The following is a 19,740-nucleotide window of genomic DNA, read 5'->3' as shown; positions in this document are numbered from 1 at the left end:
GGTATAGGTGGGACATTCAAGGTAAAATAAAGATATTGAAATAATTTAAATAATATTATTTTTTATTATCCAAATGAAGTCATGTCTCTAAGAAATGCATTCGATCCGGCTGGGTTATCTCTCGGTACCTGCAAATTGTTCAAATAATTATATTATTATCATTATATCATTTATTCAACAAATTTATTTGAAAGCAATTAAATTATTTGTACTAATACAAGGTTAGAAAATTTATTTTTTTCAATTACGCATATTGAAATTAAATATAAATACATGTTTTGTCTTCATATATAATTGCTTCTGCTATATTATCATTTACAATCTAGTAGAAAAAGTTAATGACAACTAAAAAAAAAAATGAAAAAAGTAGCCACTATTGTAAATATGTAATTTTTAGCAATTTTTATTTCGAATATTATTAGGTATTATATATATAGGAAGGTTGTAGTCCCATAAACATTATATGATATACAATCAAGTGAAAATATTTGCTCGGTCATTGCATGCATTGAGCCTTTGTGTTAAAATAGTAACCCAAGCTTACAATACACGGATGTTAAATATGCAGATATCTAATCTAATAATTTGAGAATTTTCATCTCCTTATTTTACCGAATAGCTAGTCCTCATTTCTCATACGTTAAAAAAGATGGATTATCTAATAATCTTGCTTATTTATAAATATTGTATGAAAATCTAGTTAAAAAATATCAGACTTAGTATATAGCAATAATACGAGCAAATTATTTTGCGAATAAAATAATATATACATATATAAATTGAAATCATACACTATGCCCTGCTTTATTAATCCAAAAGAATCTAAAGTTTCCGTATGATTTGTAATATCCTTCCAGCTGATTGTTTTCCCAAATTGGTTGGCGGGGTGCATTTTTATACCCTTCTGCTCCAGCCCACTTGAGGCGGTCGACCCACAATATTTGTCCTATGAAAATGCGATCATTCAATTGCAAGTATGGATTTATATAATATATTGTGCTTTATTCTAATAACAATACATACCTGGAGTGTCACAAATAAGATCTAAATTTCCATTATACTTGGTGAGGATTATGTCCGTTTCATTTAATAGCTTTTCAACTGAAATGTATTTTAAAAATAGTTTATTGGTTGTATGAAAAAATCTACAAAACATAAAAATTTCCATGAACAAAGAAAGAAGAAGAAAGAAATATTTGTAGAAGATTCTTATAAATGGAAAATTAATCAAAATGCAAAAAACCACAGTACTTAAACATTTGTATATAACTCTAGTGTTTAATACTTGTATATTTCGACGTACGTACTGCCATCGGTAACAGGTTTCATAAAGTCGCCTCTCAAAGTGTCAAAGACTGCATTTGACTGCGATCCCCACGTAACATTTGCGGGTATGTTAAGTGCATCCTTGATTACCGTATTCATAAATTCATCTAGATCTATCTCTTCCTGTCCTTCCGGTAACTGTATAGGGTGATCTCTTATTGTCAGTTTCGTTAAAAATTCTGAAACATATTTCGTTTCTAATTATTAGTGTTTTTAGGCTAATTTTAGATACGATAAATTGAAATTATACCATCAAGATTTCGGGGAGTATCTTGGAGCCAATCAAGTGGTATTCTCGTAAGAATATTGTAAAAGTCCACATAGGTTGTTGCGCTAAACACTTGCTGCTGCGTTCTTCCCCACTGAAAGCTGGATTCCCGGTACAGGCCAGCATTAAATAGTCTTTCAGCTTCGAATGCTGATTTTTGGATGTTGTCATAACCGGTCTTGTCTATAAGACCAGCGGCTAGTAATAGTGGGGCCCAGGTTAAAGTAGCATCGACAGGTGATATCCAAGCATTACCCATAGCTATCCCTCTTAAATTTGATTTAATAGTCCCAGCCTCTTCCGCCTAATAAAAAAAACATGTGTTACTTTATTTGATATATGCAACTATTTTTAGTAAGGAAAACTAAGTTTTTACCTCGCGCATTCGAATGCCCATGTCTATAGCCATTTTACCCCCATAAGATTGTCCGTATATGTACAGAGGTACATTTTCAAATATGGGATTGTTTCTATAAAATCCTCGCATTAATTCCACGAAGTCCAATGCTAGAACGTAATTTTATGTATAGTTTCCCTAATACTGTATACAAAATACACATGTAGTAAGGCATTAATGATACATGGTAAAAAGCCCAAGTAGCCTCGAAAAAGCTTGGTATTCTGGCGAAGATGAGACAGTATTTCAGACCAGGACAGTTGCTCAATCTCTACCAAGAACAAGTCCGGTCATGTATGGAATACTGTTCTCACCTCTGGAATGATTCTGCCAAATATCAGCTGGAGACGCTTGAGGCCATAGAGAGGCGTGCTAAGAAGCTCATAAACGACGATAATGTGGTAGGCAAAAGGTATTAACTTTCATTATAATTTTTGTGAGGTTATAGAATAAAAGCATTACCTATTTCATCGTTACTTTTGGTCAGAAATCTTAATTCATCAACGTAACTAAATCCCGTTCCAACGGGGTTATCCACGAAAAGCACGTTGAAGTTTTTAATCTAAAATGACACCAATATATACAAAGAAAATAAAAAATTAGACCTCTGGTCTCACTCTACAAATTGCATTTGATTTGATGGTAAATATAGATTACCGTTTTATCTTAATATAGCATAGACAATACATATATTCATTATGTATCAATACTAGATTAAAAGTCATAAATTTTGGACAGCCTCGAATTAAGAAGCAATTAAACGTCTATTAATTCCTATAAATCTTTATACTTCCCCAATTTTGGCTGTTGATGCATTAAAATGTTAATGATAATTCCTCACAAACATAAAAATTGTAACTTATAAACTTTTATGTGTATAACAAGAAGCAAAAAAAACACATCGAAAATGATGTCTAGTAAATAAGTTGATCTTACCCAAGTATAATCCCTTTCTTGCAATGTAAGGTCGAGAGGACCTAGAATTTCAAAATTACCGATACCAGTCGATGAGCCTCCGGGCCCGCCTTGCAACCAGACTATCAATGGTCTTTCTGTGTGATTCTTGACGTCAGCCGTGGTATAATATAACCAATAAAACATATGCGCGCCCTCACGGACGTCCACATAACCGAAGTCTTGTTTGTAATCACCATACTGTGCTGTAATAACATTATATTTCAATTGATATGATTTTTATTAAGGCATAAAATTTTGTATACCAGTTTTTTTGTTATTTACATTATGGATATATACCTTGAACAAAAGATGATGAGAACAACGAAAAAATCAACAAGCATAACAGCATAGCGATTATGATGCGTATGAACAACTAACGTTGTTATTTAATTGTATTAGTAGCAATTGGTTATATCTAGGTTTATTAATTCATATCTTATCACAATGTTGAAATTGATATATCTGTACGTATTAGCAATATCTTAGTATGGCCCAAAAAGTTCAAAAGACGAAAAGTTCTTTTTAGCTACCTAATCATAAAATTAATTAAATCCGAAATAATATAATAAAGGTATTATAATTATTCTAAATCATAATTAATGAATCGTTTAAATTTACCCATCAACTTATTGTATAATCAGCGTATTACTTAAGTTTGGCCCTGATAACATTCTTTACGATTGGCTTTATTTACTAAGTAGCGACAAAAGATTAATATCTAAATTAATATAATCATCATCGATAACATAAAACTGAAGAGTTCGCTTGTTTGTTTATTTGTATGTGCTTTGGAACTAGGTAGTGGACCGATTAAAAAATTCTTTAAACGTTGGTTCGTAAAAAATTATGTGAAGTATGTAGGTCATCCTTGACTTCTACTATAACCTATATATGTACCGACAACTAAACTGCAACGAGCGAAGCCGGGGCGAAGCGCTAGTAGAATATGAAATTTATGAGGTTGTACATTGAAATAATGAATTCACGTGGTGCGAAGGGCAATTCGCCTAAGTCACCTGACTGATGTTTGCACTGCAAATAGTTATTTGAACAAACCATTAACAGTTGTGTTTACACATCTATGAATTTCAGGATCATCCAAATTTGCACTAATGTTAAATATTATACCCATGCTAATTTTATGTCAATAATTTATTACTATATTAAAAGACGTTCTGTTAAACAATGTAAAGATTACTGTGAAATATGATTAACTACTTAGCTGTTGCCCGCAGCTTCGCCCGCGCGGTCTTAATGCTTTTTCATGGTACAAAGTTTCATCCCCTATTTTATCCCCTAGGGGGAAGAATTTATAGAAATCCTTTCTTAGCAGATGCCTACGTCATAACATCTACCTGTATGCCAAAGTTTCAGCCCCATGCGTCCTGTGGTTTGGGTTATGCGTTGATCGATCACTATGTATTACTCAAATACATATTTAGATAAGGTTTTACTCAAGCATATAGTTGAAAAGAGAAGACAAATGTCTTTCTTAAATTATTAAATTGAAAAATTACTACTTAAACTACCGCTTTACCTAAGGTAAAACCCTAAGAAGAAACGTAAATTTCATACATAAACAACACTTGCTGAAGGCATTCCAGCTGCAATATTTTAGCAAGATCTTTTTTTATGTAGTAGCAGGCAACTGTGCTGATGATTCGCCTGATGGTAAGCGATCACCACCGCCCATGAACATTTGCAGAAGTAGAGTCGTGTTTCCCGCTTTTAAGGGGTAAAGAATAAGGAAAGGATTGAGGACGGGAATAAGGGTAAGGAAAAGGATATGGTCCTTTGGCTCCTCCACTCAACGGACGAAACACAAATAGCATGCCACTATTTTACACCGTCGTGAATCTATTATCGATCTATTTTATTGTATTACAATATAAATATTTTTTTGCTTTATTACAAAGTTAAACAATTGCATTACATTCGGTTTTATGTAAATTCTATTTAAAATTGTATATAAGTCAACGCACATGTAACGGATAAAAAATGTAAATCATTTTCATTGTTCATTTTTGGAACGATCCGCCTTTTTGAAATAAGAAGCTGTGAATTATTTAAACCGTGAAATTATACGAGTTTTTCATAAGTATCTGAGCAACAAAGCAACATATATTATTAACCATACATTAGAAATAAATGAAGAGTTATCTTAAGTAGTAACCTCATTAATAATACCGTAATATAATCTCCGCTAAGCAATAGATGGAAGCAATAGACGGAAAAAAGGCAAGTATTTCTCATTGAAATATCATAGATTTTTTCTATTCAAATATTTTTTCCATGGTAGAAATAAAAGAGGTATTTATTTGTATGACCAGATTTTTTAAATACTTAATAGGCAGACGTTTGGCCGCTATCCTACCTGATGTTAAGCAGGGAGCTATAAATGGGCACGCCTGCCTAGATGAAGCCTAGATTCACTCTGGAGTTGAAGAGTTATAAATTGTAGTAATCCGGGAACACCGGCGGTGGAAGGGAGTCGTCGTCATTTCATCTCCTTTCTTATGCTATATTATAATATGTGTTGTTAAGAAGTCGCATGAAGTTGGGAGACCGGACGAGGGTGTAAGAAATAACAGGCACAATGTTCACATTACCACTGCTCGAAACGGTGTGGTAAAAACACACATTTACGAGTATATGTGCTGATGATGAGGATAATGAATCCGATTACTGTGAGCAGTGGTGGGTCAGTTGTTAACAATGAAATGTCTTATCTTAATCACGTTACTAGATAAAAATTATCTTTGTCTTTATAAGTGGTCTACTCGAAAAAATAGGTCTAATATGAACTATGAAATAGGTAAACATTTTTTCCGATTGTGAGCCATCCCTTAAGTGTTTGGGGCATATGACCATTATTAGTATTGCTATTATTTAGCAATAAAGTTCTTAAGAACGTTTGCACTTAAGGAGTGAAGTATAAGGAAATAATTGAAGACGAATAAAGGAATAAAGTGGAAAAGGATACAATCAGAGACGCACACAAAAATTACATAAAAAGGTGTTTCTGCTTCAAATCTTATTACCTACGAAGTAAAATAGAACCTATTGTATTTACATTGTATATGAGTTTTTTGTTTTATAACTTATTTTTTTTAAATATCTTGTGAATTAGAGTAATTAAATTTTAAATACTCCATTCAATGAACTTTAAATATAATATGCCCATGATATTATCATGCTTATATTAAACACAATTACCTAAATATAGTTTGTTATACGTAATTAATGTATGAACGCTTTTAATTTCCTGTTACGATAAAAATAATGTAAATTTTCATTTCTAACGTGTATGTATATTCATTCAATGTGCAGAAAAGACAATTTATACTACAATAAAAATATGATATACATAATTAAATGAGGTGTCATTAGATTGGTATTTGAAAATTAATTAGCCTATATAGTCAACGCGAGCGAAGCCGCAGGCGGAAAGCTTGTTGTATATAATAATATAATAACAGACCAGATACAGGTATGCAATAATATAACATCTGTTTTGTTTTCAAACCCACTTCATTCGATAATATGAAGAATTATTACAGACATAGATAACAATTTAGGCAAAATTTTAACTCGAAAATGAAACCTGAAAGGAACGGAGAACGGAGGAGCGAAGCCACAGACGGAACCAAGTCCTGCTAATATTATAAATGCGAAAGTTTGTGAGTATGTGTATGTTTGTTACTCTATCTCGCAAAAAATACTGAACCGATTATAATGAAATTTAGTACGTAGATAGCTGGACAACTGAAATAACACATAGCCAACGTTTTATCCCAGTATTCCTACGGGATGCAGAATTACGCGGGTGAAACCGCGGGGCACAGTTAGTATATAATATGTAAATATACAAAATTATAAAAGAGCTAGTATAAACTCTTTAAGTTTTCAATATTAGAGTGAAAGTGGTTTACAGCTCTCTAAGCAAGTATTAAACGTAGATAGCAAGAATAAATATCACCTAATTTATAATTAACAACTTAGTAATTTCAAAGTGAAAAACAATAAAATTTGTTGTTTGTTTTCCTAGTTAAATTACACGGTTTATTTATTGCATTAGTGGGTATGTACCTGGTATGTCACATGATGCCCATGCAAACGCAGATTTTCGATTGAAATCACTAATCACAAAAGTAGATGGCGGATGCCTTAATGGGTGCAGTCAGCCACCAGGACTAGGGCGCGGCGGTCTTGTTTCGTGACATTATCCGCATCGTGAAAACTTCGCTGTCCCGCCAATGAGTTGTGATTCCGAGTAAAGCGGCCACTGAAAATTCAATAGCGATTGTTATCGGTTCTTTTCAAAATAAAGCTATTCAATATGACAAAAATTTCAGCGGCGTTTCTAAAACAGGTGGGTGCTGTGTTAATTTTTTACAAGTTTTATCTCGATTCACAGGTTTACTTATAAGGAAAATTCATACATACTAAAATAATGTTCTAAATATGCCTAATCTTCTATATATCCAAGCAAATTTCATGCCAGCTTATTTTCGTGTTCATATTTGATTGACAGTTATTGTTTACAAACAAACGTGACCAAGTATAAATATTTATCAATTTTATAGGCAATTTCTACAATATAAATTTTTATGATTCCATAAATTATATTAGAACTCAAAGCAACGAAACTCAATTACACTAAACATTTAATCCATAACGTATTAAATATGATAAAAATTACGTACACATTTTGTGTGTACATAAATTAGGTAACGTTAGGTAGGTAAAATTTAACCGCACTTTTTGCGTGTATTCCACTTTTTGTTTAGGACTATAAATTTATATAGCGTCGTATCGAAATAAATATTATTATAATTTAAATTAGAACACACAATTAATGTGCGTAAGATGCGCTATTGTTATGTATTTACAATTATATTTAAACCTGTTTATTAGAAATATAATCTAAATAATATAAATAATAATAAAAAAGGTAACGTTATATAACGTGATATTCGTTAAATAGTCTTTTACTACTTATTCTAAGAATAAAAAAAAAATACAATTAATGTTTTTGAGACTGACCTATTTAAATAAATTCCGTAATATAATGTAGGAAAGGGTTTCTTTAAAGAGTTTTCTCATTAATAAGTCAGAAATTATCAACATAAATTATATATAATACTTGTTATCAGTTTTGTGCTCACATTTTACTGAGAAAAAAAACATTAAAATATTATTATGTTTTTTTTTCTATTTTTATTAAAGGAAGTATATTTTTCTGCGTTTGCATTGAAAAAAACTTGGTTCTATTTACTTCCTGTTAGCAATGAAAATCTATATGAATATTGTTAGTTTGGATTCCGACGTTATTATTATAATTTTATAAACCAGATATTAACTAAACACTCAGAGATTATTTTGAATAGATCGACAATATTTCAAAATATATTCCATCAAAATACAGAGGACAAAATAAAACAGAATAATTTGAATTTAAATGATGGAAGCGAATCATGTTATACAAAATAACTTGTATTGACAATTAATTTCTTCTGTATTTTTTATAGTAACAAAATTAATAGAGTTGGTTGGAATTGTACCTAAGTTCGTCAATGTAAAAGGCTGCATAGGATTATTTATAAAATACGTAACGCTAGTAAATAAATAAAAAAATGTGCTAACGATATTAAATAATATTTTATTGTTTTAATGATTCTTGTTTTATGTCTCAAATATATTTTTCTTTGACGAATTACACAGAAAATAATTCTTAATTTACAATACAGGTATTTATAGAGGTCATTATTTTTTTATCCCTTACGAATTCTTCTTGATAGTATCAAAATAATACATTCGTATTCAGGTAGTAGGTACAATCTATGTTATGTATCTAAAGAAAAATATTTAAATTAGTTAATAATAAAGACGGGTTACTTCTAACACGTTTTATTGCGTATAAAGTTAGTCGTAGTATTCGTGACATATTTTGCACAGTAATCCAAAATCCGTTACTTCTAGCAACATAAACAATCGAACAATAATAGCAACAACTAGCATAATACTGCATATAATATTGTGCTATGTAAATAAGTATTTAATAATTATTTTCATTGTTGCCTCGGTGATCTCAGCATCCTCGTAGATGCGATTGATTGTTACAGTATTTGAGCCATATAATATGCCGCTACGTGACCCGTCTCCTTTATGCATATGTTACTGGACCAGATTAAGGACGTATCCTGTGCTATAAAGATCTTAGTATCTAGATGGGTATGACCTTAGGTGCTAAACCGTCACATCAATCCGGTCGCCAAATGATCTTAGAAATTGTTATAAATTCACTGACGCAAATCTGCTCTCTATAAATTACGATTTAGCGGTGGTATATATGGGAAATGGAAAAAGCCATTTAATCCCTAAATCTTATCAACATAGCATAAGCCATGGTTTTGTTAAAGAATTTATAGCCAGTTACCATTACAGGAGATTTACAATAAATCTTAAATCAAATACAATTTTTATACATTACAAATTTGTACTTATCTTAAATATAGGATGAATATTTGTTATCAAGAGTTTGTGATTTACAATCACATGATCTCTTATAGCATTTTGATTATATTGATAGATAAGATAGGACTAAACGTGATTTCTAAAATTTGGATGTTAAGCCTACATTGATGCTGACATCAGCACTAATATTTAGTTACGTGTTTAGAATGAATTCAATATCATAATTTGTTTATGAAGATAAGTACTTGTCATTTAGTGAATGAGTAAGGACATATAATAAACTTATGACAAAATAAGGGGGACCTCAATAGCAATTGTTGTTGTATCGGTTCTATATAATAAATTATCTGGGAACAGATAACCTGGGTAGGTATTTGAATTCATAAGCCGGAGATAGCACACTATAATTACATTAATAGTTTGAAATAATGCATTCGTTAATTGGGTATAAACAATACTTATTATGTTAACCCTTAGATAAGTAACTATTTGTAAAGTTGTAGGCAAATACCAGTTTAACAATGAATAATTAGCCGAACATAAAGTTCGTTCCGGCTTCGTCCGTGGTACATACACATATAGTCTTCTAATGACGAAAACTTTTTGAATTTTTGAATTCGTTCCAATAGTTTTTGTGTGAAAACATTACAAACAGAAAACATTATGACATACAAATCCTTCCTTTTTATAATATTAGTATAGATAAATGAAAAATATTCAATATTTTTTCTAACATAAATCTAGATGATGAGCGCAATTTGATGTTGCAAGGAAAAAAACTACATAGCAACAAAGCAACGTGTGTACAGGCACAATCGAAAAAGTGGGTGTTTCATTTTGTATTATATACTACATGTTTAAATTTTTCAGTTATGGTTGACTTTCGGAGCATCCTTGGCGTTTCTCATCATTGGTTTGGTTCGAGGGTATTCGGCCTCTGCCATTCCCTCTATAGAGGCGATCGATCCAGAGCTCATACAGCATAGTGAGCAAAAGTCATGGATAGGTGAGTTACTATTATCTAGCTGATTCCGTTGGAAACCATTTTTTTGAATTATAGATTTTTATTCGAACAGTTACGATCCTAGTCTGTGCGGAGACAAATCCAACAAAATATAAATCATTTGCAATCCGTTAAACGGTTCTCTTTATGAGTTGTATGACGAAATCTATTTTTTTTTATAATTGTAAATTAAAAAGACCTAAAATAACACGAAATTTTAATTTAAAAAATGAGCGACCGATTCAATTAATTCCTTTTTTTATTAGACAGCTACTGTAGCACGTCGATTTGTTAAAGATGTCACATGTCGTCGAACTTTTAATTCTTGGACATGCCGGTTTCTTCACGATGTTTTCCTTCACTGTTTGGAGCAGTTGTGAAGTTATCCACATGTGTAGATAAATTGAAAAATCAATATATTTCCTGCAAGTTCGCCTGGTCTCGAACCCCAACTTATCGATTTTGAAATCCAAGGTCCTCACCGCTGAGCCACCAATGCTTATTATATATAATACAACTAAATAACTCATTATTGTGTCGGTCACTTGTTGAAAAACTGATATAAAGGTATAATATAATAAATATAGCTTGAATCATGTGGAACTAACTCTAGAATATTTTTACAAAGTAGTACATAAGTGTGCTTGTTTGAATAGCATAACGAGACAATTGACATAACAACAATTTGAAGTTAACTGTCCATAATACATACCTATACTATTATATTATCTGACGGTAACAATTTCCTATATGATTCTTATAATTATAGGTGCAATCGACTTCTCTTAAGAATCACATAGACAAAAATAAGAGAGCGCTAGAAGATACTTCATTTTTGGATTTCATAAAAAAATTACACGCTTCTATTAGCTTCACCTTTATGTTTTTACTTAACCGATTCCTTTAGAATTGACTTCAAACTTTGTACACTTCTCTAAGATCGGTGACAATACCATAATTTAATGATTTATCCTATTATCCTGATTAGGATCGCCAAGATTTGGCCTAAATATTTTTTGACGAATACTCTGTATGTGCAATGGAGATAATTAAGTTGTTTCTATGATTAAAGCATGTTTTTTAGTTTTTAGTTTTTACGTCATACGTATTATACCTCTCCATACAATTACTCCAGGTGCGATCCCACCATTAGGAGCGTTCCTGGGTAGTATGTGTTCTGGGCCATTAATGCAACGGGCTGGAAGGCGCCGCACCTTACAACTCGCTGCGCCCTTGTGGGCTGCCGGCTGGCTGATACTGGGCTTTGCGCCCAACTTCCCCATCGTGCTCTTGGGGAGAATTATATCGGGGCTGTGTGTTGGCTTCGTGCTGGCTCCTGCTCAAGTATACGTAAGTATTGTTTTTCCTTTTCATGAATATAAACTATTCACGCTCGTTTTTACCAATATTTGGCGATGCCAATAATTAAGACATATACAGACATACAAACAGACAAAGATAGGTCAGAAAGGTGGCTTACCGCCAGCGGATTCCGTATAATCAAAGGTAAGGAAAGATTGCTTTACTCGTTCTAAAACAATCCTACTCGTATGGCCTTTTTTTAAGGTCTAAAACTATATTTGTACAAAATTTCAACCAAATCGAATCAGTGGTATAGGCGTGAATATTTGTGATAATAATAATTACGTTAATGTGTCACAAAAGTAACGGGAGTCAATATCAAGCAGTGAAATAATGTTATTATAAAATTTAACATAAAAAAGCAAGAATGATATTAATAAAATCATAACTTATGTAATGTCATATTTGGCCGTGACTCAAACATCTGCATAATCGCTATCAGTAATTAGCCATTAGTTAATGCAAAATGGAGTTTAGCAAATTATGTGTTTCTAGTAGAATAATATTTCATAAATATTTGAATGTTTAAAACCAAGTGCTCTGCTCATAAATTATGTTAAATAGCAGAAGCAGATGCAAACTTATATTTTGCTAATAACTTTACTATTTTGTCTGTGTATTGTGTGATGACGCTTGTCAAGCATTTTGAAAGATTCATTGTATTATAAGCAAAGTAGGAACACTTTTTTTCCATGATTCTTCATAAGGAATTATAATCAATTTTTTTTTTTATTCATTCAATAGCTACTGAGTACCAGTTTCATTCAAATGGCGGAAGTAATTAAACGAAGTATCTAATTTTTTTCGTCACGATCATTAAACAAATTCATTCGATTTTTTGTGAGAGTAAAAAATGTGATATTCCATTCATTGTAAATAGTTAATCATGTTTGTCACGAAGAAAAATAAACATTGCATGAAAATCAAAACTAATTGTATCCGATTACTTCACATTCGAAACATTTAGTTTTGCATAATTTATAATTGAGGATAAACAATGATAAATGATAATTTGTAACTTCCTTTATTTGCATCACTTAGATAGTTTTTCGCCTACAGGTTCACTCGCCTAGTCTGAGTAAAAGATATACTGTCCTGGTTTTACTCGTAATGTTCCCCGTGAGTTTTCTGGGATAACAATTATCCTATGCCTTCTCTCAAACTATCTTTATACTAATATTAAACGCTTTTCCTAGCAATTTGTTGAAAATAAAGTCTAATTTGCAAACGAATGAATTTGAATAGGTAGTAGTCATATATTAAAGAGTTAAATTTGGAACATCCTTTTCAAATATAAATACATAATAACAAGCTTTAATCGGCGCGACCGTGATTTCAGGTGAGTGAGTGCTGTGATCCAGAAATTCGTGGGCGACTTGGGTCCTTGCCTACATTATCCATGTCCATGGGCATCCTCATATCGTATATTGCTGGCAACTGGCTATATTGGAGGTCTTTAGCATTTCTCTCGGCTACATTTTGTGGTAAGTCTTTTGTTTTGTATCTGATGTGTTTGTATAGTTTTAACTCTAATTTTCTAAAAATTATTGTCCATTCTTAATAAAGTATTATTTTTCCATATTCTTATTAAAAATAGCAAATAGTAATTTTTGGTCTAAGGTCATTTTTAATAATCTCCGCAGGGGTTCATTCCTCTCTGAAGGTATTAAATATTAATATCACCATTACATGAGAAAGATAGATATTATACTTCACGCAACTATAATTTATTTCAGGTGCTCTTTTCGTAATACTAATCCCGTTACCAGAATCCCCAGTGTGGCTAAAAACTCAAGGTCTGGACGACGAACAAGCAATAAAATGGCTGCATCTCTCAAAACACGCTGTTGCCACTGTTAAAGATGATACTGACGAGTGAGTAGTCTCGATACATAAGGTTTTTTTATTTTTATTTATGTCATAAATGGGCAATTGGCAACTTCACCTGAGTAAATCCTTTATTATAGCTGAATTTAAGCGTATTTATTCCTTATAAATACGCTTGAACTTAAATGGAGAATCCGCAACATGAGTTTTGAAATAATTGCTCATGAAATTAATGGGTGTTTGGCATGGGATGTGAGCTTGGCGTGTGCAAGCAAGGTATAGGAATCCGTCCATGGCAGATGCCATATATATCAGAGATCTGATCGATCAGATTTGACTGCTACTGTTTGATCATAATTCTGGTTTGTCATTTCCACGGTCTTGATAGACTGGTTAACATGAGCTTATAACCGAGGGGACCTGGGTACGATTCCCGGTGGGGACTCGCGACAAAATGTCTCGGTCTAGCAGGACATAGAAGACCTACTTATCCCTTAAAAAACGATCAGTGAAACAGATTAACATCTGCCCACTACAGTGTGTCCCCACACAGAACTTCACACATTCCAATGGCCTATATCACTGTATGGTTTTATATCACTGAATATTTGAGATAAAATCTTCAAATTTTATTTAGAATATTCACTGCAGTTCTTATATTTATAATGTATTAAGGTACTCTAATACCCGTGCGTTTCCAGGAAGCCCGTGGAAGCGGTACCGAAGAGTTTATTCACGCGGGAGGTATTCTTTTCGTCGGTGGTGATAAAGCCGCTGATCGTCGGTTTCGCACTGCTGTTCTTTCAACAGTTCAGCGGTATCGACGCTGTTATATTCTTCACTATTGAGATATTCCAGAATGCTGGTATGTTTTTTAGTAATATGTATTTAAGTAGCAATTAATGCAATTTTATTTGTTGATATTTGACGTATGTTATTTCTATATGAATTTTTTTCGTGTCACACTCTACATCTAAAAGCAATAAGGATGTATCCAAAGCTGGTTGCTATTATTATTGTTCTATGTAATTTTAAGAAAATGTGTAATATTAATTCGGAGGATCTTTGGCGATTACCATATTGCTATGTTGTGTGTCGACGTACCTACGCGCGTACAGCGTTTTTACGTACTTACGAGCGTAATAAATGCGTAAAAACGATGTACGCGCGTAGGTGCGTTATGTAGATTCAAAGCTGCTTTGATTAATTTCAAAAACTGTTCGTTGTTTTTCCAAAATCACCCACAAGACTCGGTGTTTGGTGTACGTAAACCTTGCGTCTCGTCCACATCACGCGCGTGGATGCATTTTCTATGCGTTGGACTGTGAGTGTTTTCTATACAAACGAAAATACTTACAAGCAAAGTAAAACAAAAAAATAATTATCTGGTACATTAATTTTTATTCGTAAATCCATGAATTAAGGCCGGCAAAGCACTTGTAACACTAGTGTTGCAAGTGTTTATGGGCGGTGGTGACCACTTAAAATCAGGTGGCCCACCTGCTCCTTTGCTTGCTCTGCCATAAAAAAAAATGAATCCTATGTTTTAGTTTTAATGTAACTGGATTTGGATGACCTCAATAGAAAATGAAATAAAACTCGATGACACGCGCTATGCTGCGTGGCGCGTGGCAGTATATTAATCGCCTCAGGTTCAAAAATGTTTACGATTTTGAATTCGAAGAAATATTCACTTGCTGGTTTTTTATAGCATCTCCTATAAAAAATAAGGTAGGAAAGCAAAACGAAAGCAATTATCGAATCAAGTGCCCCTTTCAAGTTCAGTCAATGACTTCACAATCAAATTATTCTATTGTACCACTTCATCCGTGTGGCCAATGATTTATGGTTATTAAACTAATTTTACCAAAATGCCTCAATACTAATTTATTTGTTGAACAACAAATATTTTGTCGTGTTTCAGTTAACCTATAATAAACTCTGTCAGCTATACATGTGTAAATCTTTTAATACTATTCAGAATAATGATAAATATTCTAATAAAAATCCCATCTCTGATATTTCGGTTTCAATGAAACTTGCCGTATTTAGTATGAGGCAATTTATAAAGGCTTTTTTAAGTATATGCTAGGTTTATTACTTGTAAGTATTTTGATGTCGATTTAGTATAATACATATTGATTATTTATCGCTCAAATTTATATTCATGTTCAATTTACAGGTAGCAAGCTCAATGCAATGACAGCAACAATAATAGTAGGCGCAGTACAGTTGTTCAGCAACGGGATAAGCACAATGTTGGTAGATAGAGCCGGCAGAAGGCCACTCTTGTTGCTCTCCGCCGTTACCATGTGCCTTTCTATGGTATCTATGGGAGTTGCATTCTACTTCGAGTTTGAACACGAGTCGTGGTTAGGGTGAGTAACGGTCTAGACATAGCGTTACATATACATCTACCTATAAAAGATTTAACCTAAAGTACGATAAAGTAAGCATGATTGCGGTGGATAGAGACAGCACAAGACCACTGATCTTATATATAATATGTCTCTAGGTCATTAGGTGAGTAATAATTGCTCTGCATGTGTAGAGCAAATAATTCTACCTGTGAACTACAGATGATGATAGAATTAGTACGGTCTGACAGATAGAGCCGCTCTATGATCTATGGTGTTTAAGGATGTTACGTATTACTACGAGTTTGAACATGAATTGACTAGGGTGAGTATTAGTTATTTGCAAATGTAGAGTTCCTAACTAAACTCTACATGTGAACTAGAGATAACGATAGAATTGATACGATCTGATAGACTATATTATTAATGTCTATGGGAGTCATGTTTACTTCGAATACGAAGATGAGACGAATACATGAGTAATGTAGAGTCACATATTATGCTGTAAACTAGAGTTGACCATATAATAAGCACGGTGTGGTTGATAGAGCACGATAAATTACAAAATTACATTTAGTACGGCCACTGGTACATGTTGTTGTCACCACATGATTACAGTAATTTATAAATACTTGTGTAACGGAATTATTCCTCGTAATAAATAGTAAGAAGCTACAGTTCAGTATTTATTGTATACACATGCTAGCATATTCGGTCAAGCGTTCAAAAACTATAGTGTATTGACAAATATTAGAAAACGAATCATGTGTGACCTAACCCATTTAACGAATAAACATTGCAAACCATTATAAACGCTTATATAAATTAGTCACAATACGTAAACCCTGACCATTATGTCAATACGTATATACTAAACGGAAACTCACGACTAAAACTGCATGAATCCAGAGCAATGTTTGAACTATTTTTAGTAAAGTGTCCGAAGTGACAATCACTTGTATGCTCTAAGAATTTTCGGTTCCTGAGACATTGAGTTTGTTTGTCTCCACTGAGGTCAACGATCCTTGAGATTCCGTGGCTATGACAATTTTTAATGTCGTATTTACATAACAGAATGTTTATTTATGTTTTTGTTTACATTATATTACGATATCCAAATACCAAGTATTACGGGTTATTTCTGTTTCGTAGTTTGCATTTTTCTAAATGTTACTTATTTCCTCTAGGTGCTTTCTTAGTTTCGCTAGATTTCGCCTAGTTACCGTTCCTAGTACTGGGCGAGTTTCTCCCAAAGCACCGCTTGCAGTTCTCTCATACAAAAATATATGTCTTATCTTATATCTTTAAACGAGCAATTCTTGTATATATATAGATATATAATATATAATCGGTTCCAACGATTTTCATTAAATTTAGTATATAGGGGGTTTCGGGGGCGATAAATCGATCTAGCTAGGAATCTTTTTTAGAAAATGTCATATTCGTGTTTTATCGACTTAAACTTACTTTTTTAACAAATAGGAGGCGTTTGAGTAGTCCCAATTTTTTATGACTCTTCCTGACATCTATTGGCGAATAATAATACTATTTTTTGGCGAACAAAATTTCCAAAAAAAAAAATTATAAAAAAACAAAAAAAATCGGTCATCCAGGTACTAAGTACTTAAGTCGATAATCCTATATCAACGGATTTTCAATTTCGAATCAGCGGAATTTCAAATTTGAAACGTCTCTATACTCAGGTATCTGCCAATAGTAAGTCTCGTGGTGTTCATGTTGGGTTTCTCGCTGGGTTTCGGCGGGCTGCCCTTCTTGCTGCTGGGCGAGCTGTTCCCCACGCACTACCGCTCGCAGCTCTCGGCTATGGCGAGCGCTGTCAACTTGTTGTCCATGTTCACTGTTATCAAGTCATACCATGCTTTGGAGGTGAGGAATACTGTATTAGCTATTTATGTGTATAATGATGATATATCGCTGTAAGATTGTAAAAATTGTTAAATTATAATTTATCTCGCGACATTGTAGACTGTCGATAAATTGTGATTTGTTGCCATTCAACCCATAATTTTTTGCCAACCCGAATACATCGCAGATATTTATTACTACGAATTTAAAATTTCTCATTCGACCGTCAGGTGTACGGGTTTCCTATTTCCGTGGAATTTCATATAACCCGAACCTAACCTTTTACGAATCATATCAAATGCCCACTTGACAATATAGCTGTTTCATATCGATACACAATCTCTCTTCCGAAAAATAATACGTCAATATGCAAAAAGTATGTCACGAATCACAATTTCTAGAGGATTACAAATTAAGTTTCTATCCCGTGACGTTGTAATTTAACCGTGTTTACAATTCCGGTGACATATAAATTACATTAAATACACACACTTATTTATTGCAGGTATCAATATAATGTTTTAACCCTATACGTAAATATTCACACAGCGACTGCCGTTGAAAATAATCTAAACATGACTCGATATATTCACTTACGCAAATTAATCAAACAGAATAAACAAAATGTTTCTACGAATAATTTCATCATACAATATTTACACACTTTTTGAATATATTATGTATTTTTCAAGCGACGTATCAAAAACGAAGGCGATCTTCAAACTGTATTTTTTTCGCTTTGTTCCTCGAAAATTCTGTAGGTTTTCACCCGAGTTACGTGATCCTTTTTGTTTGATACGAAATTGTTATTATTTGATCCCATTTCAAAATTTGCATTGGTACCTCCCCATAAACGTCGGGAACTGTCTTGTACTAAAGAATTGTTTTTTATAATAGTAATTAATATATCCTAATAATATTCCCAAACACAGCACGTGTTAACATCAGCTGGAACATTCTGGATGTACGCTAGTTTCTGCGCAGTTTCCTTCTTCTTCGTTCTATTCGCGGTTCCAGAAACGAAAGGCAAGTCTTTGGCCGAAATAGAACAACACTTCAGAGGTAAGAAGAACAGGGATATCGACTTGCAAAACGTACAAACTAAGTTTTAGTTCCTGTATCGTATATGTGCGCTGAGTTGTTTTAGACGAGTATTACGTGAATGAAGTGATTGTTTTTTAGAGTAAAATACGGTGTATATATAAATATAAAATATGTAATATAATTTAAAACGCGATTTATTTTTTGTTGTACCACAGGGATTTTTTGTTTTATTTCCAAGTTGTCACAACTCCAACTAAAGATTTGTATAATATTGTGACAATACTTCAGATGTATAGAAGATGATACAGATGGATATTTTAGATATACACTGGTTTAAATAAGACTGTTTGATACGAATAATAAAAAATAAAAAAAATGACATTAGTAAACAATTTATCCTTTTGTTACAGGAAAATAGTACAATAAATCGCGATTTAAATCTCAAATCAATCTAAAATTAAGTCTAGTCTAGTTAAATTATAAGATTGTATTAGTTCCCACTCCTAGCTTAGATGACATCTGTGTTAGTTTTGATTAATTTATGCTTATGTGTGAGCTATGTACAAGAAATAATACGCCATATCATCAATTTAAATAAACTTTTAAATATTTATATTAAATGAAATGTTAAATACTTTACACAAGGCTATTTTGGTGAAATGGTAAAAATTATATATTTGTTGGAGTATAGCATATTACTTAGTCAGGAAAGCATATGCTAAAGACATGCTGAAGAACATGAAATTAAATATTATAAACATCTAGCGGTTCCTCGGCTTCGCTCTTGGTACAAATATATAGAGCTCACCTCACAAATTTATAGAAACCCCACGGTGGAATGATTTTAGAAATCGGT

At 32.7% G+C, this 19,740-nt stretch overlaps 2 protein-coding genes across 2 annotated transcripts; one reads left to right on the top strand and one right to left on the bottom strand.

Moving 5' to 3' along the window:
• Window positions 1–65: 65 nt before the first annotated feature.
• Window positions 66–4,080, bottom strand: LOC119834305 (retinoid-inducible serine carboxypeptidase-like). Its single transcript, XM_038358645.1, has 9 exons — window positions 4,005–4,080; window positions 2,928–3,151; window positions 2,454–2,553; window positions 1,971–2,101; window positions 1,577–1,898; window positions 1,308–1,505; window positions 1,024–1,101; window positions 792–946; window positions 66–128 (listed from the first exon to the last, which is right to left on the bottom strand). Exons 1-9 carry the CDS (start codon window positions 4,078–4,080, stop codon window positions 66–68), a joined length of 1,347 nt encoding a protein of 448 aa, XP_038214573.1.
• A 3,053-nt stretch (window positions 4,081–7,133) lies between these two features.
• Window positions 7,134–18,989, top strand: LOC119834478 (facilitated trehalose transporter Tret1-like). Its single transcript, XM_038358850.1, is given in 9 exon segments — window positions 7,134–7,320; window positions 10,296–10,431; window positions 11,564–11,778; window positions 13,130–13,274; window positions 13,527–13,672; window positions 14,293–14,482; window positions 15,800–15,995; window positions 17,678–17,861; window positions 18,773–18,989. Coding segments are annotated over 9 exon segments (1,425 nt in total). The 5' UTR covers window positions 7,134–7,287; the 3' UTR covers window positions 18,953–18,989.
• The last annotated feature ends 751 nt before the right edge of the window (window positions 18,990–19,740 follow it).

Source organism: Zerene cesonia, chromosome 19 (assembly GCF_012273895.1).
Source record: "Zerene cesonia ecotype Mississippi chromosome 19, Zerene_cesonia_1.1, whole genome shotgun sequence".
Taxonomy (NCBI): Eukaryota; Metazoa; Arthropoda; class Insecta; order Lepidoptera; family Pieridae; genus Zerene; species Zerene cesonia.
This window is presented reverse-complemented; position numbering and strand designations above follow the sequence as displayed.

Coding starts and splice junctions, on each gene's coding strand:
- LOC119834305 (XM_038358645.1), bottom strand. CDS start 4,080: ATGGGTATAATATTTAACATTAGTGCAAATTTGGATGATCCTGAAATT. Junction 1,899..1,970: donor TGGGCATTCGAATGCGCGAG/GTAAAAACTTAG, acceptor TTTTTTTATTAG/GCGGAAGAGGCTGGGACTAT. Junction 947..1,023: donor TCTTATTTGTGACACTCCAG/GTATGTATTGTT, acceptor GCATTTTCATAG/GACAAATATTGTGGGTCGAC.